A 25,138-nucleotide genomic window follows, 5' to 3' on the forward strand; every position below is an offset into this window, starting at 1 on the left:
AGGTTTTTGGTAAAAAGGGTAATAGATGGAAAATTAATGAAAAAGTGTATGTGAAAAAGTAAAGTCAGTATGTGAAAAAGTAATTCTGAAAATTTTTGAGTTCATTTACTTAAACATTAATGTCAAAAAGTTACATTATAACTCAAAAAAAAAATTACATGAAAAGGCTGTAAGTTCAGAAAAATTTGATTTTTGACGTCCTAAAATAAAAATATAATTTATAAACCCTATAAAAAAAAAAAAAAAACAAAAACTCGTTAAATGTGAGATAATACATCTCATATACAATCCTTTTTATCGGGTAAAGACGAGGTTTTCAGCGGAGCCATTGGAGTGTTGTGAAATTGGCGGGAAGAAGCCACGTTCCTGAGAAACCCAGCCAAGCCAAGATCTGCAGAAACACTGCATTTGCTACTCACTTCACTTCTCCCTTGTATTTCTCCATCTCTCTCAGACATTTCTTGTACTTTCAACAATGGAGTCAGATACTGACTCCGACGGTTCTCACATCTCTGCAACTCCTCCAAGAAACCCTTTTCCTTCACCTCCAAAACTTCCCAATAAACTCACCCAAACTCAAAAATCCCAAGAAAAACCCTCAAAAATCCAACCTAATTCCACTTCTAAACCCTCTAATTCCCCACAAAGCCCTTCTAAACACAATCTCCAACACCACCCATTTTCAACACCCACTTTTATTTCTTCTAATTCATCCTTTTCTATCCCAATTAGACGACCCAATTATCCGAACCCGGAACTTCCCAACTTTAATTCCATTAGAGCTGGCTCCTGTTCATTCTCCAACTCAACTTCTTTTTCTAGATTTACAAAAAATGACTTGAACTTTGCTTGCACTGAAAAAGATCCAATTTTGCTATCTGGGTCGGTTTCAAAACCCGAATCAGAGGTCCATTGCGACGGTCAAGCTGCCGGTTTTGACAAAAAAGTAGTTAAAAAACCGTCTAATTTGATTGCAAGTGGCTCAGGGGGAAACGGGTCGGGTACTAGTTTATTGCCTGCAAAAAGAGCAAAATTAGGTGGTAGTGAAGGTAACTTTGTCAAACTTAATATTAATGGGCATGGTAGAAGGTTCACATTTAAGAATAGAAATAGCAATTGTAATAGTTCATCGTCAAAGAGAAATTCCTATAGAAGGAATAAGAGAAGCTGGAAGGGTAATAATGGTGGTCAAAGTAATGATCTTGGTGATGAGGAGGGGATCAATTTAGCTGCTAGGGAGGGTAAAAAGCCGAGAACCGATTATGAGCTTGTTAAAAATGCTGTTTTAGATGTAAGAAATGAGGCATCTGATGTAAATTTGGTCAAGTTGTTGAAGCTTACACATGGGTATGATTCTTTTAGGGAAGGGCAGTTAGAGGCTGTTAAAATGGTACTTGCTCAAAAATCGACTATGTTGGTTTTGCCAACTGGTGCTGGAAAGTCATTGTGTTATCAGTTGCCTGCTATTGTTTTTCCTGGGATTACACTTGTTATAAGTCCCTTGGTGGCATTGATGATTGATCAGTTGAAACAGCTGCCTTCTGTTGTTAATGGTGCTCTATTGAGTAGTAGTCAGGTATAATATGTTTTTTTCCTCCTGTTTTGTGTTCTACTGTAGAGCATTTGTTTCGTTGCTAATTGGTTTATGTTGCACCTTTCAGCCCTTTGACGAGATGTCCGAGACTTTGAGCTTACTAAAAGAAGGAAGTATTAAGGTCGGTTTGTCAATGTGGACATATTAGGTTTAGAAATGATCTTCATTTGGTGCAGTCTTTGATTGAAATGCAACTAATTTAATAATGAGACTTGTATGAGATGGTATCACAAGTGAGACCGACCCAAGTACTTATGTATTCCTCATGTAGTTACTAGGGTTAGTCTTAGATGTGAGACCGTCTCATATATTTTTCATGTTCCCCTTTAACTGTTTTTATCAATCGGCAGATGTTTAATGGGTAAATGTTTGAAAGTTGTGCGTCTATTCTGTCAGCTGATACTGCATCTGTGCATGATTCAGGTGCTTTTTGTTTCACCAGAGAGGTTTCTTAATGAAGAGTTCATGTCAATCATTTCATCTTGTTCATTAATATCGCTTGTTGTGATTGATGAAGCACATTGTGTATCTGAATGGTTGGTTGCCGTTAGCTTTTAATTCATTTCAATCTGTTGGAGTTTCTAAGAATTTATGGCACGCGAAAATAAATCATAATGGTTCAGGTCACACAATTTCCGGCCTTCATACATGCGTCTGAGGGCGTCTGTACTTCGTGATAAACTAAATGCTGAGTGCATACTTGCAATGACGGCAACTGCAACTAGGAAAACTTTGGATGCTGTTATGCATGCTTTGGATATTCCATCTACTAACCTGGTAAAGACTGCTCAGTTAAGAAACAATTTGCAGATGTCGGTGTCTCTGAGTGGAGATAACAAGTACAGTTTTCCTATCATTGTATTTATTTGATCTACTTTATAGTTATGCAAGCGGTTACAAACTCATGAATAATCCTATTAATACAACAGGATGAAAGAATTGATTGGGCTTATCAAATCACCTCCATATTCTGAACTTAAGAGCATCATTATTTATTGCAAGTTTAAGGTACATCTGTTTTTGGAAATTTGTTCTGTATTTCTCAGCTTGTGGTAACTTATCAAACACATTAAAACTAACAATTTAGTTACTCAACTACAGCTAACAGTGATTCTGTTTCACATACTGATTTCTTCACTTTAATAATTAAGTTTTGCTGCAGATATAGTTACATTGATATTACTTTTTGATGGGTGAAGAAACATGTGTACCTCTTCTATTAAAGATATACAACCATTTCTTCTTCTTAACTTTTTTTATTTACTTATTCCTTTCATTCTGCAGTATGAGACTGATAAGATTGGAAAATATTTATGTGACAACAATATTTCTGCAATGGTGAGTCGAACAAAATGTCTAATCTTGTAACCCAAACAGTTTTTGTATGATGAGCGTTATTTGACAATAAATCACTGTTTATTTGGTGTACTCAAGAGTTACAACAGTGGGATGCTGGCAAAGGATCGTAGTCGTGCCCAAGCTTTATTTTGTTCCAATAAAATCAAAGTGGTAGGCATAATCTTGATTACAGTTATTTTAACTTATCGTAGTTTCTTAGTTTCTGTTCATGTGGTGTTTAAGTCATCCATATCTCATTGGATGCTAGGTTGTTGCAACTGTTGCATTTGGAATGGGGCTGGATAAAAGCGACGTTGGAGCTGTAAGAAGACAACTTCACTTTTTACTTTACTTTATAATGTATTTCTCTGCTTTAGCCCTGGTGTCTCTAAGAATGAAAGAGCTCAATAGTCATCCAAGTCTGTATATTTAACAAATTGACCCATCATTTCATCATGCACAATCCAGAGATTAGACTAAGCATTATTTGGATAGGATATTTCGAGGGAAGGAGAACTGGAGAAGGGAGGGGAATGGAGAAAGGGATTTTCTCCCTATTTCTTTCCTAATCCTGGAAAGTTTGTCATTTGCCTTTTCTCTCCAACCCAATTTAATATGGAATCAAGGGAAATAGCATCCCTCCCTCCCTTGCGCTCCCTTTCCCTCCATGTCTCTCTATCCAAACAAGTGGTAAGACTTGTGTATTTTACGCAATTGTGAAATGTATAAAGGGATATCTCCAGAGGCATTTTTGGAGTGCAGGATATTAACAGCAACAATCCTATACCCACACAAGATCAAAACAGCAAATCAAATCTTGTCAATCACACCTAATTGATTACCCATATCTGTAAATATAGAATATATATTTTGTAAATATAGAATACATACCTCCTTGTAATATTAGCATAGGCTCCTTCCCTTATTTACTCTCTTGTATTCACCTATATAAGTTGTACCTTTAATATCAATATATTCACACTTTTCCATTCATTCTCTTCTACCTCTTATATGGTATCTACGAGCCATTCCAGATCCACACCTAAACACCTACGACCACGCTCCGCCACTTTCAAACACTCCTCTTCATCCCGACACCAACCGCACGCAACCATGACCAACACTCACCACGACAGCACCATTGCTAACCCACATGATTCAACCAAGCCTTTAACCGCCCCAAATCTCCACCATGTGGTCAAGCTAACCGCCCTAAACTACACCACATGGCACTTCCAATTAACCAATATATTTTTTGGTCTCAGTCTACTCGGCTTCCTTGACGGATCCGAGACACCACCCTCTGCCACAACCGTTGACAGCACCACCAAACAGGAGCAACCCAACCCGGCATACCTGACTTGGATTAAACAGGACGGGTTGATCTTGGGTGCCCTCATGGGTACGATTTCCTCCGCACTTCAATCTCTCATAGTGCGTGCAAAAACCGCTAAGGAAGCATGGGACATTCTTGCCCATACTTACGCGAATCCTTCTCGTGCTCACATTCTTCAATTAAAAGAACGCCTTGATTCCATCGTTAAAACGACGGATCAAACCATCACCGAATACATGAATAAAATTAAAGCTTGCGTTGATCAATTAGCTCTTATGGGCAAAACCATTGATCCGGAAGATGTCATATCTAAAATCCTCAAAGGCTTAGATTACGAGACTTACAAACCCGTCATTGACACCGTGAGAGCCCGTGATACACCTATCACTTTTGAGGCACTCCATGAAAAATTGCTCAACCATGACCTCACCATAAAACACCAACCTAGCACCAATTTTTTTGCTCCGTCTGCAAACCCGGCCTTTCGGTCAAACAACAACCGTGGCTATCCTCGCCACAACCACAACAACAACTCTTACAACACCAATTTTGCCAATCAACAACCTGCTCAACAAAACCCCAATCCAAACCCGAGACCCTTCAAAGGCCGATGCCAATGGTGTCGCCAAACCGGACATGTTATTGCTAATTGCCCTCTTTTTCGTCGGTTGTTTCCCACCATCATCTTCCCTGCACCACCTACTCGCCAGCAGCAGCAACCACAGGCCCACGCCGCAACTCAAGGTCCACCAAACCCGAACCCAGCATACCTCCTTGACAGCGGCGCATCTCACCATGTTACTCATGACTTGGATACTCTTGCATTCCACTCTCCCTACACCGGCCTGGATGATCTCCTAATTGGAGACGGATCTGCACTCCCCATCGAAAACATTGGTAAATTCACCCTTCAATCGCTTCAATTTAATAACGTATTACATGTTCCCAATATTTCAAGAAATATCATATCTATTTCTCAATTATGTAAAGACAACCATGCTTATGTAATTTTCTCACAAGATTCCTTTTGTGTTAAGGCAATATCGACGGGGAAACACCTCCTCCAGGGCCGCATTAACAACGGAGTATACGAGTGGTGTCCTGCAAAATCAACCGTCTATGCAGCTGTGAAAAGCACCACTCCAATTTCTTGGCATCATAGACTAGGTCATCCAAGTTATGATGTAATCAAATTAATCAATAAAGATTTATCTTCTGCTATTTTGGAATTTTCTCACTGTGAAGCTTGCAATTTATCTAAAAGCAAGAAACTTCCCTTCTCTGTTTCTTCGTTTACCACCAACGCACCTTTAGATCTAATTTTTTCTGATTTGTGGACTAGCCCAATCCTTTCCCGAGACCACTATAAATATTACATTGTATTCGTTGATCACTTTAGCAAGTATGTTTGGCTATACCCTTTAAAACGTAAATCCGACACAACCCAAATATTCAACCAATTTAAAGCCTTAGTAGAAAAATATTTTAACAAACCAATCCGACGCTTCTTCTCCGATAACGGAGGTGAATACATTAAATTAAATCATACTCTTCTTAATAATGGTATTTCTCATTTCACGTCTCCACCTCATACACCAGAACATAATGGTTACGCCGAACGACGTCACCGTCACATCGTTGAAACCGGTCTTGCGCTCCTAAATCACGCTGGCCTTCCTACCACATATTGGCCCTTTGCTTTTAGTACTGCGACATATTTAATAAATCGTCTTCCTACAAAAACCTTACATGGCAAATCACCTTACTCAATAATCAATAACACCAATCCCGACTACACCAAACTTCATAATTTCGGATGTCTTTGCTACCCTTGGCTACGACCATACACCAAACACAAGTTAGAAAACCGTTCTATTTCATGTATTTTCATCGGTTATTCCACCACTCAAAGCGCGTACCACTGTCTTGACCCAAAAACAAATCGTATTTATACGTCTCGACACGTTAAATTCTTTGATGACGAATTTCCCTTTCATAAATCTCCCATCCAAACCTCACCCCCATCGGTTCATACCAATCCTGATGATTGGTGTGTCCTATCTATTCCCCTCCTACCTCCCCCCGTGTCGCCTCCACCGTCGGATACCATTGGCCCCGCCACTGAAATCCCTAACCGTGCCCGTCCACCTATTACTATCGTCTACTCACGCCGACCCACTCAACCACACACCACACCCTCGTCTTCACCCTCCTCACCGCCACCCAATCCACCTTCATCCACTACTGACCCTGTCACCACGCAACCTAAACCTGTCATCCAACAACCCGTGAAAACTATCACCACTCGACTCGATAACAATATTCGGAAACCAAACCCGAAATACTACAAGAAAACTCTCAATCTCGCTCATACATCACCGACCCCTGACAACCTTCCCAACACCGTTAAACAAGCACTAATTCTACCTCACTGGCGACATGCAATGCAAGATGAATATAATGCGTTAGACAGGAATACCACCTGGTCACTAGTTCCTCGTTCTTCCGCTCAAAATATAATTGGATGCAAATGGGTCTTTCGCAACAAATATAATCCCGACGGAACCCTCAAGCAACACAAAGCTCGCCTCGTTGCCAAAGGTTTTCACCAACGTCCGGGCATAGATTATACGGAGACCTTCAGTCCAGTTGTCAAACCAACAACAGTTCGGCTAATTCTATCTATCGCTGTCACCAAGTCATGGTCCCTACGTCAATTAGACATAAATAATGCCTTTCTCCAAGGACGCTTAACTGACGATGTGTTTATGGAACAACCACCGGGGTTCGTTAATCAATCGAACCCTACCCATGTCTGTAAATTACATAAAGCTATCTACGGTTTAAAACAAGCTCCTCGAGCCTGGTACAACGAGTTAAAAACATACATTACCACCCTTGGTTTCAAACAATCTATCTCTGATACATCTCTATTCATTCTACAAACAAAACTAACCACTATTTACATGTTAATCTACGTCGATGATATCATTATCACCGGACCAAACCCATCAAAATTACAACAATTTATAACCACCCTATCTAATCGTTTCTCATTAAAAGACCTTGGCCCACTATCGTATTTTCTTGGAATCGAAGTAACACGTAATGCTCTCGGTCTCCATTTAAACCAATCTAAGTACATTTTTGACCTTCTAACAAAGTATAAAATGGCTGAAGCCAAACCAAATGCCACGCCAATGGCCACTTCTCCTCCTCTTCTTCGAGATGACGCCAACCCCATTCATGACCAGTCCACATACCGAGCCATAGTGGGAAGCCTGCAATACTTGTCTCTCACTAGGCCTGACATAGCCTTTGCTGTCAACCGCCTCGCTCAATTTCTACATCACCCAACCATTACACATTCGACCGCCTTAAAACGCCTCCTTCGTTACCTACAAGGAACACCCAACCTTGGTATCCAACTATATCGTGATACGCCTCTATGTCTCCACGCCTTTTGCGATGCCGATCACGCCGGAGACAAAAACACCTACTTATCCACCACTTTGGATACATTATCTATCTTGGACGCAACCCCATTTCGTGGTCATCCAAGAAGCAACGTGGCCTAGCCTTATCCACAACCGCTGAATTGTGGCAATTGCCCTCACATTACCGAAACTATCTGGCTACAGAATCTACTTTCTGAGCTCCACATTACTGTCACCAAACCACCGGCCATCTACTGTGACAATATATCCGCCACTCTCTATGCCAAGAACCCCGTCTTCCATTCAAGAATGAAGCACATGGCTCTATCCTTCTTCTTCGTCAAAGAACAACTTCAACATGGAAAAATTCGTATTCAACACGTTGCAAGCAAGGACCAACTCGCAGACATTCTTACTAAGCCATTGCACAAAAGCCACTATCAAGAGTTACGAATCAAGCTTGGACTCACTCCTCGGACGTCCATCTTGCGGGGGCGTATTAACAGCAACAATCCTATACCCACACAAGATCAAAACAGCAAATCAAATCTTGTCAATCACACCTAATTGATTACCCATATCTGTAAATATAGAATATATATTTTGTAAATATAGAATACATACCTCCTTGTAATATTAGCATAGGCTCCTTCCCTTATTTACTCTCTTGTATTCACCTATATAAGTTGTACCTTTAATATCAATATATTCACACTTTTCCATTCATTCTCTTCTACCTCTTATACAGGAAAGCTTAGAAAGAAAGGATTATCCCTTCTTTTAGTCATGCCTTTGAGCTATATAGACACGTGAGCACTGTCTTGAACTTCTGAAAGGTGGATTTTCTAATGTTACCCGTCTCTTTCAGGTTATTCATTTCAGCTTGCCAGAAAGCTTGGAAGAGTATGTTCAGGTTTGTCAACTTTCCTCCAGCAGTTTGATGTGTTCTATGGAGTCACAATCATGAAAGTTGGAATTTCCCTTTGTGTTACTTGTTTAGGAGATCGGACGAGCTGGACGAGATGGGACGGTTTCGTATTGCCATCTCCTATTTGATGACATTGTTTATTTTAAGTTACGCAGCCTGCTGTACAGGTGATCTCTTGATGCAAATGGTTGTCAAAATAATTGGCTTTGCCAAAGCTAAGATAGAGCATGCTGATTTTTCCTTCATTTTGCAGTGACGGTGTAGATGAATATATGGTGAACAAACTTCTTTGCCAAATTTTTAGCAGTGAAATGAGATTGAAGGATGAAACTCATTCATTGATAATTGAATCTGCATCTCGCAAGTTTGACATGAAAGAAGAGGTAATTTATATTGCGTCTATTTTCGTATGAAAATATGTTGGGTGTTTTAAACCATGATACCCTTTGACTTGAAGATAATGCTGATGTGGAGTAGTTTGGGACGGTGGTTTTGATAACAAATTTTAAGCTGGGGTATTCTGGACAAATACCTATAATAACTTTCTAATTTTTGCAAGGGGGCAATTAGTTTACTGCAAACCAAAAAGCAAACGAGGCTTTAATAAAAACTGGAATAGTATTCTTGCCTGCTATGTTGCTTCAAATTTTCACTTTGGTTGTGTGTCGCTGTCCCAACACATCACTTAGACACTTCATTTAAGCTCGAAACATTAAACTTTTTCACAAAATAGCTGTTTTGACGTTGATGCATCTGACACTTGCAGCCAAGTAACGGTAACATGCTAGCATAGCTTAGCTGCATTTGGTCTCCTTGTAAGAATTATGGTTTTTGATTGTTAGGTCATCAAAACCTAAAACTTAATATCACAACTTTCTTGCATTGACGTCATTGTTGGAGGAGTTTACAATCAAAATTCATCCTTTACACCTAAGAAGTTGGCTGATGTTATTTTGCTGGTTTGGTCAGGTAATTTTAACTATATTGACGCAGTTGGAGCTAGGCGAAGTGCAATATTTGCAACTTCTTCCACAACTTAATGTTACTTGCAGCCTGAACTTTCACAAGGTAAGTTTTGAGCTTTGCTCGCACAAGTGATTTTAGGTGCTTATCCCATTACGAGTTAGGGCTCGAACTATTTCCGGAAAACCATGGTGAGAAAGGACATTTGGCTTATGCAAAGGGACTATGCTTAGCATCCGTTTTTCTTTTTTTATGGCCCTGTAACTTATTGTCCAGCTCCAGCTAGTATAAAACTGTGCTTTGTTATGATATTTGATGAATTGGTGATCATATTAGTATAAGGCTTACATACAACAACAACAACAACATATTTCCCCAAATGATTTGTAGAGAATTTTCCCAAAAAAATATAACGCATTATGCTTTTTTACCCAATTCCAATCCATACAGTAACGAGGGATTCATACACGAGAAAATAATAGTTACATATGGAGTGGTTATAAATAATTCACTTATATAATAATGCCTATGTTTGTGCAGACTCCGTCAATGGAACTAGCTGCTGGGAATGCTGTGGTCGCAGGAATTTTGAACAAGTATGTTATTCCATTTATGATTTCTAACTCCTTCCAGAAGAGGTAGATTGCTTGTGATACGTCATTCTTGGAGTTCTGAATTCCTTGTTAATGGCACGTTTTAGGTCTGAAAATAAGCATGGGCTACATGTTTTTGACATCCCCTCTGTGGCAAATGCCATTGGTCTGACGACAACAGAGCTTCTTAATCATCTGCTGAACCTAAAGGTCTATCTTTTTTTAGTTTGGTATATACTACTTTCCCAATTCCCATCGTGTTTGTATTCTGCCTATTTGGCTTCGGTGGTGAGCGCATATCATTAATTTCTCCAATATTAGATATATGCTTGCCTATTTGGCTATTTGGCTTTGGTTGGTGGTTATGACCAAATGACCTGACTAATAAACTCCCAATGATGCTGGCGATCTTCTCGATTACCCAATTTTTATTACCTTATGCATTGTGTTGGTTGGTTCTTGCCTACAATATTAAAGCATAAACCAAGAAAAATATTTTGGTATCTCTGACATTGTCTACATGGTCTTCTTGTCATTGCAGTTTAGTGATGAAATACGATTTGAACTGAAGGATCCAGCCTACTGTTACACCGTTGTGAAAGCCCCTTCAGATTTATGCTCTCTAGCAACCCATATGACAAAATGGTTGTCAGAGATTGAATGTTGCAAGGTTTTTGGAGCTCATCCACAATCCATCATATTCTCACTTTTTTTGACGTTGCCAGATATTCTGATCTTGTATTTTGATGATAAATTTGCCTTTTAAAATCTATTTTCTAGACTGATGCCATAAATTTGGCTGCACTTAGAAACACAAAAAAATCTTCAAATTGGCCAAGTTTTACATCATTGTATATCCTTTTGAAACAGGTTCAGAAATTAGACGTTATGTTCAAAGCTGCTACCTTTGCTGTGAAACAATGTGGAAGGACGGATGGATGTGATGGGGCACAACACACACCTTGTTTGCAGAGAAGGATTCAAAATTATTTCAGTGAAGAAGATCATACTGATCTTTCTACAATGATGAACCAAAACAGGTTTCTACATCTCAGTGTAGTAAATTTATAACAATCATCATTGTTTATGAAAGATGAACCTTATTAATGCAAGTTTATATGAATTGTCTCAACGAGACGCAGAAATTAAACAATCATGATGAGAGTATGAATAGTATAGCAAAGAACTAGGTTAGGAGTCTATTGTGTAAGGCATTTTTCATCAATGATTGTTCATTTATCGTACTAGACTAATCATTTTCAGCCTTCTCTGACCACAAAAAGCTCCATGCTTAGAGATTGCTTTCAACATAAAAAATATCGACCTCTTAGTTTGGTTCTGTTGGGCACTTTCATCTTTTGTTATGTTGACACTGCACTTTTGCTACATATCGCCGTTTCCAAAATTCGACGCTACACGACAATTCGACACCATGCCAAAACATGAATATTTTTCACAAAATAGCCATATGTGATGTGACACGTTGAGTCGTTGACATGTGTTAGGACACTTGCAGCGAATTGGAGTAACATAGCTTCCCATCGTAACCTCAATGTCGCTCTCACCTAAGGTTATTACCATGGAAATTGTTTTAAACTTCTTTTCTTGTCACATTGATAATTTTTTGATATATTTGTGCAGCCGATTTCTGCAAGCAGATATAAAGGTAAGAGAAAACGAGATACTTTCTGACTTCATTTTCGAGATTGCTAACTGATGTCTGTAACTGAGTACCATCTGCTCCTGTAGGTCTTTCTGCAGAGGAACTCAAGCGCCAAATTAACCCCTCGCGCAGTGGCGAGAATAATGCATGGGATTCCAAGTCCTGCCTATCCTTCTGCAACCTGGTCTAAGACTCATTTCTGGTTAGTTGTAGCTCTGCGTCAACATCTTACTCAAACAGACATAGATTCACTTTTCTTTGGCTTTGAAATATGATGAATGTTGTCAATTGACTCACAAAACTGTCTACGCTTCTTATGTGTTCAAATAGTCGTTGGTTGATGCAACTCTTGTTGCAAAACGAGTCATTTGAAAAAAGTTTTCATTTTGTCAAGACCGGTCAGGCGGCATACGATGACCTCTATCTTACCATCAGCTCTGGAAAGTGGAAAGCTGACCTGACCCGATTAACCATTGACCCACTATTATCTGTCAGCCGACCCATACATCACTTGAATTGTACTGTATGCAAAACAAAACAAAACAAAACAAAACAAATCAAAACTCTAAATGATGCGACCAATCTAAAGTATATAGTATTCCCAAACACTATCCGGCCCCAGTGAGTCGTTTGCCATAGGTGAGAGTCTTTAAGGATTGGAGTAATGTTGTCCGAACATACAAGTTTACACTGGCCGAATTACTGGCCTTATGCTGATCCAAATATATTTTTGGTGACATAACAAGAAAATATTTGAGGGGGGAATAGGAGTAGAGGAAGGGGAGAGAGTTGGAAGCAATTCTGAGAGATGAAAGATTAACCTTAGACTGAGAGAATCACTAGTTTTTAAACATTTCAGCATGCCTCTCACTTATGGCTGGTGTTAGTTTATATAGCTAATTTAGAAGGGAAGTAAATGCAATTAAAAGTGACAATTAATTACTAATCTACATTTACCCACATGATTGGCTCGTCCTCATTTTATTCTGTAAAAGCTTACAAGTTAATTGAATGCAGGGGAAGGTACACAAATGTCGACTTCAGAGTGATAATGGAAGCAGCAAAAGCTGAGCTCATGAATTTTGCCAGAAAAGATGGAACATAGCCTGTAGAGCTTAATACATTACATACCGGCACACCACCTTATTAGATTGACAAACTAATCTCAAATATCCATCGGGTAAAGATATTTGTTAGGGTGCAAACCCATGTTCACATCGGTAGAATAAAGATGGAAGATCATCTTTATAAGTATCTATTAAATATAATAAGACGGCGCTTTTAGGAAGGGCTTGCATTAGGCCCAATTCAGCTGGTCGACTCTAACTTGGCCTCGATCTTACTAGGTCGATTGAGGCAACCGTGAGACCAGGACAAATCTAACTACTATCCGGGCGGGACACTCGGGTAGGTGGATTAAATTGATAAACAAGAAATACAGTTATATGAACAAATAACCACGTCCTACTCTCATGGAAGACCAAGTCCAACTACAAGGAGCACATAATCTTAGTATATCTGAACGTGCAAGAGGAAAGGAAGGACGGTTTGTTAAAGAAGAATGAGTCAACCGTGTTAATAGGGAATGTGCCCTATTTTCCAGCTAACAACTCCAACAATCAAGAGGAACGTTGAGGTTGAATGTAACGTTAGTATCTGTAGAACTATAAATAGCATAATCTAACAATTGTAAAGACATTCATTTTTCATCAATAATTTACGATTTATCTCTCACTCTTTCCTGAATATTCAGTTATACACACAAGTTTGTACCCAGCTTATCAAAGTAATACAAACAATATTCTTTATACTTAATTCTTCCTTGTTATTTACTCGCATTATTATTCTAAACTTATTGAACTAGATACCCTAATTACTCAATAATCAGGCCGGATCCTTCCAGGGAAAATCCTGCTAAAACAATTGGCGCCCACTGTGGGGCATCTAGTTCGTTAATCAAAATTTTTTTTTTTTCCTTTTGCCATTCTTCATTTAATATTCACATACAAAAATGGTAGAACTCACCCCAGAACAACAATTGGCGGCTGCCTTGACTATGATCAAAGAATTGGAGACAATTCAAGAAAAGACAGCCCAAGTAGACTGAAGGAATCTGAGTCTAACCTGAAGAAAAAATTAGAAAATCAGGCTCCAAGACCAGATTCGAACCAGGAACTCCATTCTCATCCATTATCAAAAACATTGACTTTTCCAATTTTGGAACTCCGGAGAAGGATACCTCATCCGGCACCCAAATCATTCCCAATGATGAAACAAACAAAACAAAAGCAATAATGATGGCCATGCTTCAGAAATTCAAAAACTCCACAACAAAATAGAGAATATACCGGAGTGCGGACCACGTGGATCAAGTAGAAGTTGGCTTCACGATTCACCCTTTGCAGATGGAATTGCAAAGATTGATCTCCCCAAGAAGTTTACCGTCCCATCCATGAGAACTTATGATGGAACCTCTGATTCACAAAATCACGTTGCCATATTCAAACAGAAGATGTTAGCCGCCTCAATACCCAGTGAACTTAGGGTGTCCGCATGTGTAAAGGCTTTGGTACAACCCCCGATGGAGCAAAGATTACAATGGTTCATCAATCTCCCAAATGGAAGTATCAAGAATTTTGCAGAATTGGTCAATGCCTTCAATCAACAATTCGCAAGCAAGAGAGACATGGCAAGAGACCAAAGAACTTGTTGGGGTAAAACAACTTCGAAGAATCTCTCAAAGAATTCTGGCAAGATTTGTCAAAGAGAAGGTAGTCATTCCCGTGTGACGAAGAGACGGTAGAAGCCTTTGTGCAAGGAGTCCGCTTGATGAGTGACATCTACGCAGACTTAACCAAAAAAGCCTGCCCAACCTTTGCCACTGTTCAATCAATCGTCTTAGAACATGTCATATTGGAAGAAGATCTCAACTTCAGGACAAACTCGTCCGGAGGAAAGCAAGGCTATGGACACACTAACAGGAAAAGCTCCTACCAGAAGGGAGGCAATCCCAGATCAGCACCCTATTCCAGACCTGAACGATCTGAAGTCAACATGGCACAAGAAACACAAAGGTAACCTCTCTAACCTACCAACTATTCCTGAATATAACTTCTCTATAAATACTGCAGGGTTAATCAAACGCCTGGAAAGCTTGGGAGACACGGTCAGATGGCCCAAAAAATCAGACAACCCCAGGAAAGATCCAACGAGATGGTGTGACTTCCACCAGGACATCGAGCACACCACAGAAGAATGCATCCAACTCAGAAAACAAGTGGCATACCTCCTAAAGAAAGGCTATCTGAAAGACTTAATCCAGCAAGCAAAGAACAAAGATGAAGGACAAAACAAGAGAGATCCTCCTCCTCCCCCCCCCATCTATGAAGTCAAATTTATAAATGGAGGATCAGAAATTTGTGGCTTAACCAGCTCGGCTGCCAAATGAATATCCAGGGAGTCTAAACTTCAACCCCCTCTTAGATCTAAATCATTACCTGCTATTACTTTTGATGACTCAGACTTGCAGGGAATATCAGATCTACACCATGACAGCTTGGTAATTACCATGCAAATTGGCACATGACTAAGGTATCAAGAATCCACGATAGCGGGGGCGTTCAATCAACTTGGTGATGCTTGACGTCCTCAAAGCTATGAGGATAGATGAAGAGAAAATCATCAAAAAATCCAGTGTCCTGGTTGGATTCAGCGGAGAAACAAAGAACACCCTGGGAGAAATTAGCCTGCCAACCTATGTGGTAGGTGTGGCTTCCTATGAAAGATTCGGGGTAATAGATTGCCTATCCTCGTATAACGTAATCCTGGGCAGACCATGGATCCACAACGTCAAAGCAATTCCTTCAACATACCATCAATGTGTGAAAATACCAACCGAATGGGGGATAACCACCATCAGGGGAGAACAAAGGACGGCTCAGGAATGCTATACCCAGGCTTTGAAACCCTCAAAGTCAGGTAAGTCCCTCGCATAGCAATTAAAGTCCTGTCGGGAAAGAATATATTGCACGATCACAGATGGAAACAGGAGAGGTCATTCGGACCACGAATTCCCTGACGAGAAAGGTACTTGTAGGGTCGATGCACCGACTCGGTCGACCCAATCTGGGCTTTCTCAAAACTAAAATGTCTTGTTTTGCTTGGTCACATTTTGATATGACTGGTATAGATGCGATACTATAACCCATAAGTTAAATATTGACAAATCCTTTAAGCCATCGCATGAGAAAAGGAGAAAATTTCTTTTGCAGAGAGGCATGAAATCATCAACCAAGAAGTTGACAAGCTATTGGACATGGAAATGATCAGGGAAGTAATGTACCCCGACTGGCTAGCAAATGTAGTAGTCGTCCAAAAGAAAAACGGCAAATGGAGAGTTTGTGTAGACTACACCGACCTAAATAAGGCCTGCCCCAAAGATCCATTTCCCCTGCCACATATCGATGCAATGGTGGATGCCACTGCAGGCCACGAGATGCTAACATTCATGGATGCCTCCATTGGATTCAACCAAATAAAGATGCACCCTGCAGATCAGGAAAGTACAACCTTCATCACTGAAAGAGGAATATACTGTTATACTGCTACGCCCTTTGGATTAAAAAATGCAGGTGTAACCTATCAAAGGCTAGTCAACATGATGTTCAAAGATCAAATAGGAGATACCATGGAAGTCTACATAGACGATATGGTAGTCAAGTCAAAAAAGGCAGAAGACCACGTCAAAGACCTGGAAGTAGCCTTCCAAATACTGGAGAAATTCAATATGAAGCTCAATCCACAGAAATGCCATTTTGGAGTCTCAGTAGGCAAATTTTTGGGCTATATGGTGATAAAAAGAGGAATAGAAGCCAGCCCTGAACAGATCAAAGCCATCCTGGAGCTAGAACCACCAAAGACAGTCAAAGACATACAAAAGCGACGGGGAAGAATAGCGATTACTGAACGGGTTCATTTCAAGATCGTCGAGAGAGGTGCAAATCATTCTATAATCTGCTAAGGAAAAACAAAGACTTTCAATGGACCCCGATCATCGTTTTTGCCTTTGAAGATCGAAAACATATCTATCCTCTCCTCCCTTGTTGGCAAAACCGTCAAAGATGAACCCCCGACAAGTATACATTCGATCAAATCGCTACTACCGGTGCGATCCTGGTCAAAGAAGCGGACGGACAACAACACCCTGTCTATTACGTAAGTAAAAGTCTACTGGATGCAGAGATCAGGTATGGCCTACTAGAAAAATACGTTTTAGCTTTAATTATGAGCTTCACAAAATTAAGACCATACTTTGAAAGCCACCCTATAATAGTCAGAACCAATCTCCCTATCAAGTCTGTACTTAGAAAACCAGAATTGTCCGGACGAATGTGCAAATGGTCAGTCCAGCTAAGCACATACAACATAAACATTTGAACCAAGGACATCAATTAAGTCACAAGCACTAGCAGACTTTGTGACTGATTTTAGTCCAGCCCTAGAACCCGACCTAATAAAAGAAGTAAATAGACTGACCAATGACCAAACAGACCTAGAATGGACTCTATTTGTCGATGGTGCAGCCAACATGAGGGGCACATGCCTAGGGGTAGTACTAAAATCGCCACAGGGGGATAAGATAGTACAAGCTATAAGCTGTGCATTCGAAGCTACCAACAATGAGGCAGAATATGAAGCCCTGATAGCTGGATTAAAGGTATCTATTGACCTTGGTGTACAAAACCTAAAGGTACGTACTGATTCCCTTCTTATTTCAAACCAAGTAAATGGAATATGTACTGCAAAAGACTCAAAAATGATGCTTTATTTGGAAGTTGTCCAGAATTTAAAATCAAAATTCCGCAATTTTAATATTGATAAAATTCCTAGGGACTTGAATACCCAGGCCGATGCCCTAGCCGGCCTAGGATCCAACTTCAGTCCCCCTGATTTTGATAAAATACCCATCGTACATTTATTAGAACCTACAATAAACAAACAAGATGAATGTTTCCCAATATATATTGCCAATTCATGGACGAAACCTTACTATGATTGGCTACAACAAGGAATCCTCCCCCTGAATAAGCAAGATGCTAGAGCACTCAAAATCAAAGCTGCTTCATATATTATTATTAACAACGTGCTTTTTAAGAAATCGCAGCGGGACCATACCTCGGTGCTGGAACCACAAGAAGTGACAGATACTATCAGAAATCCATGGAGGATCTTGTGGAAATCATAAAGGCGGAAGGAGCCTGGCAAGCAAGGTACTCAGAACAGGTTATTATTGGCCCACTTTGAGGGCCGATTGCCTGGAATTCAGCTCTAAATGCGAAGCTTGCCAGATTCACGGACCATATATCCACCAGCCATCTGAGGAACTACATTCCATATCCGCACCCTAGCCATTTATGAAGCGGGGCATGGATATAGTAGGGAAACTACCTCAAGCACCCGGGCAAAAAGTTTTTATGCTAGCAATGACTGACTACTTCTCCAAGTGGATAGAAGCTGATTCATACAGGCAAGTCAAAGAAAAGGATGTCATAGCATTCATCAAACACAACATCATATGTAGATATGACATCCCCTCTGAAATAGTATGCGACAATGGCACGCAATTCGTGGGAAAAAGAACAGCAGCCTTATGTGCTCAATGGAACATCAACCTAGTAACCTCCACACCAGGATATCCAAAAGCTAACGGCCAGGCAGAATCTAGTAACAAAGTAATAATCAGTTGCATAAAGAAGAAGCTAGAAAAAAAGGAAATGTAGATGGGCTGAAGAGCTCCCCTTGGTCCTCTGGGCTGACAGAACCACTCCTAAAACATCCACAGGCCAAACCCCCTACTCCTTGGTCTATGGATGTGAAGCAGTAATCCCAGATGAGGTCGACATTCCATCAGCCAGATGCAGCCTGAATACAATAACGAGCAATATACCTCTAATGGAGGACAACCTGGACTTGACGGAAGACCTAAGAGATGCAGCCAGCATTAGAATGGCAGCATATCAGCAAAGAGTTGCAAAAAGCTATAACAAGACTGTCAAAGCTAGAGTATTCAGGGTAGGAGACCTTGTTCTCAGAAAAGTTTTCCAAAACACAAAAGAGAAGAATGCTGGCAAATTGGCCCCAACCTGGGAAGGTCCCTACCTGATTGACTCAATAGTCGGTCAGGGAGCCTATAGACTACAAACTCTGGACGGCAAAATGATCCCAAGAGCTTGGAATATTGCACACTTAAAACTATTTCACATATAAAATATATCTCCCAGTCCAGGTATAACCTTTATCTTACCATTTCCTGCCTGACCTGATATGAAACTAAATGTATGATATTTGCCATTATATGAATAAATGCCTTATATAATTTCTTCCATTATGTGCCCAAGTACTTGTCAATATTCTCGTATTTCCCTTTACCGAGTAGAATCTTCAATATTTGTTTTACATACTGTACTTTACTTAAAACAAATTTTAAAGATTGAGGGCCATCCCACTAATATCCAACTGATATCCAACTTTCAGTTGCAAAAACAGGCCTTAAAATATTGAGCTCAATTTAATATACAAACCTGGAAAACCTTTTCCTGGCTTGTATAAACATAGATGGGTCATAAGCCCTCCGGACAAGCGGGGGACATAAGCCCTCCGCATGTGCAATAACCCCACCCATGACACAAAGAAGCGCGATCCGGCAAAAAATCGGCCCGATCCGGTCGAATAATCGGCGAGATCCAAAGTACACATCCAACACTACAAATGTACCTTATCAAAACACAAAAAGAAACCAACAAAGACCAAATATTTATTCAAAACCGAATCAAAATATTCATCCAAAAAAGCCAGCCTTATCACATACCTAATAATTATTCATTCCAGGAACATTCCCTCTGGATGGGCCAAAACGAAAAGGAAAAATATAAATCTAAACAGGCTTCGAACCAGTAACCGACTCACAACCATCCACCATTTCCTGATCACCGATTTCTCCTTGGAAGGAGGAGAATCCACTTCTTCTTCTTGACCCATATTGGCCAAATCGGGATCTTGGGTGTCCAAAGTCGTCTCATCCCGATCCGGATCCCATTAGCTGGTCGATTCCGGATCCCTCATAACATCAACCGGCCTTTCCCAAAGAAGTCTTGAGCGAAAGATCGCAAGTCGCGCCTCCACTAGCTCCTTTTCAGCACCAAGCTCCTCATTTTTCCTCAGCTGATCCTGCATTGCCTGCTTCTCGGCAGCCAACTCTTCCTTGAAAGTCTTCAGCTCTTCCCTTACAGGCTCAACTCTTGCCTAACAACTTTCTCAGCGTTTTTTGCAGCCACCTCACAAACCAAAGCAGCCCTGGATGCCTCTCTAGCTGACCCCAGTTGAGATTGAAGTACTACCTCATTACCCCTGGATGTGTACAGCTCACGGTTAACTTTATCTAATTTCTCCTCCAAGCCAGAAATCCTAGCCTGGGCATCCCTGAGCTGACAAGCAGTAACCAACCCAGCGTCCAATCCCTACAGAAAAACAAAAGAGAGTCAATCAGCCAAACATAAAGCAACATAAAGAACACATAATAATTGAAAAGTCCCTTTCCAACTAATCTCCTTAGCTTGAGAAGCGAGGGCAGCAACCCTTGTCACAAGAGAAGACAAGATAGAAACCACTTTAGTAGAAGACTCAAAGTTATTGTCAGATAAAAGATGGCTGCTCATACTAGCAGAGAAATCATCTATCTGCGCCCGGGCAGCATCCATATTGTCCATCCGAGCAGACACACTTCTGATTGGCTGAGCCTGAATAGGCTCTTTCTCTCTCCCTTCTTCTTCAGGAATAATAGCTTCCCTCCTCCTTTTGGAAGCCTGAACGACCTCTGGTGATACTAGCCTGGGCGGTTCCTGGGGAGGCTGGACATCAGAAACCAAAACTTCAAGCGTCTTGTCGCTCCCACTAGCCTCCTGGCTCTTGGTCTGTTCAGCAATCCTAGCAACCCCAGCTTTTAAATCTTTTGCAGTAAAGCTGGCCAACCTAGCAGCAGACCTGTATACTGAATATATAAAAAATACACATAAAAATCAGAAGGGAAGCGACAAGAAGACAACAATCAACACAAAGACATATAGAAGACGTACATGAAAGAGCAGTGGAGCTAGGCTTGCCTTTGGGTACTTTAACCACACTCAGCTTAGTCTTCATATACCGGGGCAATAAATCCCTGCCCAGACTAGCAGGCCAACCCCTCTCTTCCTCAGGAATAGAAAGAAAAGCCTATATCCTTGAAGTAGCCTCCTCGTCAAGAGGGTCAAAGTTCCAATCAGGAGCTACAAACAACACCAAAAATGCACAGGTAAAACTTAAATATCCTAATTTCGTATAATATAAATTGCAAATTAAGAGTACAGGAAACCTACCACTCTCCAAAGGAGGATATCTCAGATAATCAAAGCCTGACCCCAGACTTTCAGTCCGGATAAACATAAAAGTCTTTGCCCAGCTCTTATCATCTCCAGAGTCCAGGTTAGTAATTAAGGGAGACATTTTAGACTTAATTCTCAAATTGAAACGACCGGTAGAAGGATTTTTCAGATGATATACTGCCTTGATATCATTAATAGTAATTACAAGTTTATGTTTAGCACATAAATTTTCAATAGAGTGGACAAGTTTCCAAACCATTGGCATGATTTGGAAAGGTGATACTTCCATGGCACGAATAGTATCAATCATTAAAGTAGTAAAAGGTAACTTACAACCTGCTTTGAACGCCCATTCATAAATACAGAACCAACCAGGTGACACGCAATTAGCTCTGACTGGACAAAACTCAGGAATCCAAACCTCAGCCGAATCAAGAATTAATTTTTTCTCCCTTAAAACCCTATCATAGTTCGTTTTCAATAGGTTTTCTTCAGGGAAATAAGGATCCAGAGATTGAAGAGCAGAAAAAATAGAATCTTGATATTTAAAAGCTATAGCACGAGCAGGAGGATCAATTTCAAGCACCTCCTCCTCATGGACGTCTGTGGGTTCAGGCTCAGCAGCAGCTTTCTGGGAAGCAGGACGCTTTTTGGCTCCCATATCCTTTGTTATTTTATTTATCGTGATAAATTAATGAGAAATTATACTTAGCAAACTGGAATTCCTGGGAATAGGGAAGAATTTTAGAGAATATTTAAGCAAGAAAAGTGGAAGAATTTTGGTGAAAAATAAACTCATCACAATTACCGTATTTATAGAAGAAGAGTAACGGTGCAAAAACCCTAGAAAACACAAAACTGTCAGCATGACATCATACAGTTAGCCGTTGCAGTGATTAACGGTCACTAGGAGTCTAAGAGTCATTGAGTAAATATAATTCCTTTTATTGTTTAACCCGGTAAAATTGACATCTCACCCCTGGCCTGATCCAGCACGGGTAAAATGTCAAGGGGCAATTGTTAGGCTCAATTCAGCCTGGTCTGACTCTAACTTGGCCTGACCTTACTAGGCTGATTGAGGCAACCAGAGACCGGGCAAATCTAACTACTATTTGGCAGATGAAGAGTACCACAAGATAAGCAAGCTACTAAATCCTAGAAGAAAAGCCTGATGATAAGCACAGAATAGCATGGCAGGACACTCAGGTAGGCTGGATTAAATTGATAAACAAGAAATACAGTTATATGAACAAATAACCACGTCCTACTCTCATGGAAGACCAAGTCCAACTACAAGGAGCACATAATCTTAGTATATCTGACGTGCAAGAGGAAAGGAAGGATGGTTTGTTAAAGAAGAATGAGTCAACCGTGTTAATAGGGAATGTGCCCTATTTTCCAGCTAACAACTCCAACAATCAAGGGGAACGTTGAGGTTGAATGTAACGTTAGCATATGTAGAACTATAAATAGCATAATCTAACAATTGTAAAGACATTCATTTTTCATCAATAATTTACGATTTATCTCTCACTCTTTCCTGAATATTCAGTTATACTTACAAGTTTGTACCTAGCTTATCAAAGTAATACAAACAATATTCTTTATACTTAATTCTTCCTTGTTATTTACTCGCATTATTATTCTAAACTTATTGAACTAGATACCCTAATTACTCAATAATCAGGCCGGATCCTTCCAGGGAAAATCCTGCTAAAACAGAGCCCAAGAGTAAATCCGTGAGGGCTTGGCCCAAAGCGGACAATATCGTACTATTATGGGTTGTGGACACAGATGCAGCAGAGGCCCAACACGGGATATTCACGCTTCCGCACAACAAGTGGTATCAGAGCCCAAGGTTTGACTTGGGCTAGACACGAGGATTCATCAGCAGGCCTAAGACTTGAAGTTGTACACTGTAAGACATGGAACTCCTAGCTCGGGGTGAGTCCTTGAGCAAGCCTGATCCAGGGCTAAATGGATGAAAGTCGTCATAGGTCTTGTGGGACAAAGACCATTTATGTACTAGAACTGTTGATCAGGTGGACCCTTATCAGATTGGGTGCCACAGGTTTGGTGGATCCTTTCCAGGTTGGATGCCAGAGACCGTTTGTGTTCTAGGACTTCTGAAGTGACGGACCCGGTCCAGGGTATATTGGATGCATAGGATGTTCGATATGCATGTGTAGCAAATCCCCAAGAAGGGCACATGGACGGCTCGTGGTAGCATGGTGTGTCAGCTAAGGGGAGATTATCAAGACTTGTGATGTTTCGGGTGTCTAAAAGTTGGGGCTGTAAAGTGTGGGAGTCCTCCATAGAGGTCAAGGTCCGAGTCAAGATGATGGTCCTTGGTTTGGGGGGAGGATTGTTAAGGTGCAAACCCATGTTCCACATCGGTAGAATAAAGATGGAAGATCATCTTTATGGGTGTGTTTGGATTGAGTGATTTGGAGGGAAAAGAAAGAGAGGGAGAGTATGGAATTTAAAATCTCTTGTTTGGATAGCAAATAAGGGTGGAGGGAAATGAAGGGGGGAGATTTGAAGGGATCCATTTTTCCTCCTCCAAGGCAAATCAAAATCTCTCCACGATAGGCAAGATTTGGAGGGAAATTGTATCCAAACAACCACACTCCATTCCCCCTCTCATTCCCTTCTCTCCCTCTCCCTTCCCTCCTTCCCCCTCCCCTCCCTTTCCCTCCACTTTTGCTATCCAAACACACCCTATAAGTATCTACTAAATATAATAGTACGAGGCCTTTTGGGAAGGAGCCCAAGAGTAAATCCGTGAGGGCTTGGCCCAAAGCGGACAATATCGTACTATTTTGGGTTAGATGCAGCACAGGCCCAACACGGGATATTCACGCTTCCGCACAACACTATTCATACTTCAAGAACATGATTTGCTGCTGCTGCTTATTGTTACTGTATTATTTCCATACAGCAATGGATAATCAATTATCAGAACACCACCATTAAAGTGCGATTGTCTGATTAGAAAGTGATTATTGCATCTAATCTTCCAACAAGCATGAGACCTCTCTCCTTTGTAATTTTTTTGACAGATCTCTCCTTTGTAAATTGGTTATATAGTAACTTGTATCTTTTTCACGCTGGAATTTGTGGTTATTTTTACGAATCATTACGAGTATAGTGAATTTAATATAAAGTTTTTTGCATTTAAAATTTACTGCAGTTTTGTTGAGGAAACCAAGTTATTCCTTCCTAAACTACCAAACAGTTGAAATACTTGGACGCTTTTGTCGAGTAGGGCCAAAGTATAATTCCTTGGCCTGTACTAGTCTTCAGTTTTGTCTCATAATAACAAATTCGGCTATTAGAAAAGTCACTCGAACCACAGCAAGATGAAAGTTCCAAGCGTGTATCGACTGGACTTGGTAATCTGTTCAGGGTGGGGTCACTTGTGGTCCAACATCTTCGGGGTTAGTAATACTGTAATAGAAGTTGAGTTACATCGGGTCTGACGTAATGTCTACGTCACACTTTACATCATATCCAATCATATGTACTTAAATGGTTTTGTTTGAGTTCAACTGGCTTGAAATGGGCGGTTATTTTTGATTGGGTTGATTTTGCTAGCCGAGAGTCTAAAAAGTCCAATACAATGCCAAGTCCGGCAGTGACGAATCAACCATTAATGGTTTATACTAAATTTCCATCAGATTATGGGAGGAGACCTGCTGCTTGACAGGGAATTCGGGTATAAATGTTACCAAGTGAAAGCACAGAGATAAATAAATAGACAAGGAATTGTAAATGTTTTAATCTAATACGGAGTAGTTAAATAGACGTATTAAGGATAATAAATATCAAGTTTGAATCATCCGTGTTCTTGTATTGTACCGGCCTTGT

General features: G+C 40.4%; 1 protein-coding gene across 2 annotated transcripts; it reads left to right on the plus strand.

Annotated features, from left to right (window-relative positions):
* Window positions 1–309: 309 nt before the first annotated feature.
* On the plus strand, window positions 310–24,429 carry LOC141653297 (ATP-dependent DNA helicase Q-like 5). Of its 2 annotated transcripts, none has more exons than XM_074461018.1 (20): window positions 310–1,576; window positions 1,662–1,715; window positions 2,018–2,130; window positions 2,218–2,433; window positions 2,524–2,602; window positions 2,879–2,932; window positions 3,029–3,103; window positions 3,201–3,254; window positions 8,574–8,618; window positions 8,706–8,800; window positions 8,887–9,016; window positions 9,603–9,701; window positions 10,137–10,192; window positions 10,297–10,399; window positions 10,731–10,859; window positions 11,060–11,229; window positions 11,831–11,855; window positions 11,939–12,054; window positions 12,870–13,032; window positions 24,210–24,429. In XM_074461018.1, exons 1-19 carry the CDS (start codon window positions 476–478, stop codon window positions 12,955–12,957), a joined length of 2,802 nt encoding a protein of 933 aa, XP_074317119.1. In that variant the 5' UTR covers window positions 310–475; the 3' UTR covers window positions 12,958–13,032; window positions 24,210–24,429. The 2 variants fall into 2 exon arrangements, with proteins under 2 accessions (XP_074317119.1, XP_074317118.1); XM_074461017.1 differs by lacking the exon at window positions 24,210–24,429 and adding an exon at window positions 22,339–22,427.
* The last annotated feature ends 709 nt before the right edge of the window (window positions 24,430–25,138 follow it).

The sequence above is a fragment of the Silene latifolia genome, chromosome 4, assembly GCF_048544455.1.
Source record: "Silene latifolia isolate original U9 population chromosome 4, ASM4854445v1, whole genome shotgun sequence".
NCBI lineage: Eukaryota > Viridiplantae > Streptophyta > Magnoliopsida > Caryophyllales > Caryophyllaceae > Silene > Silene latifolia.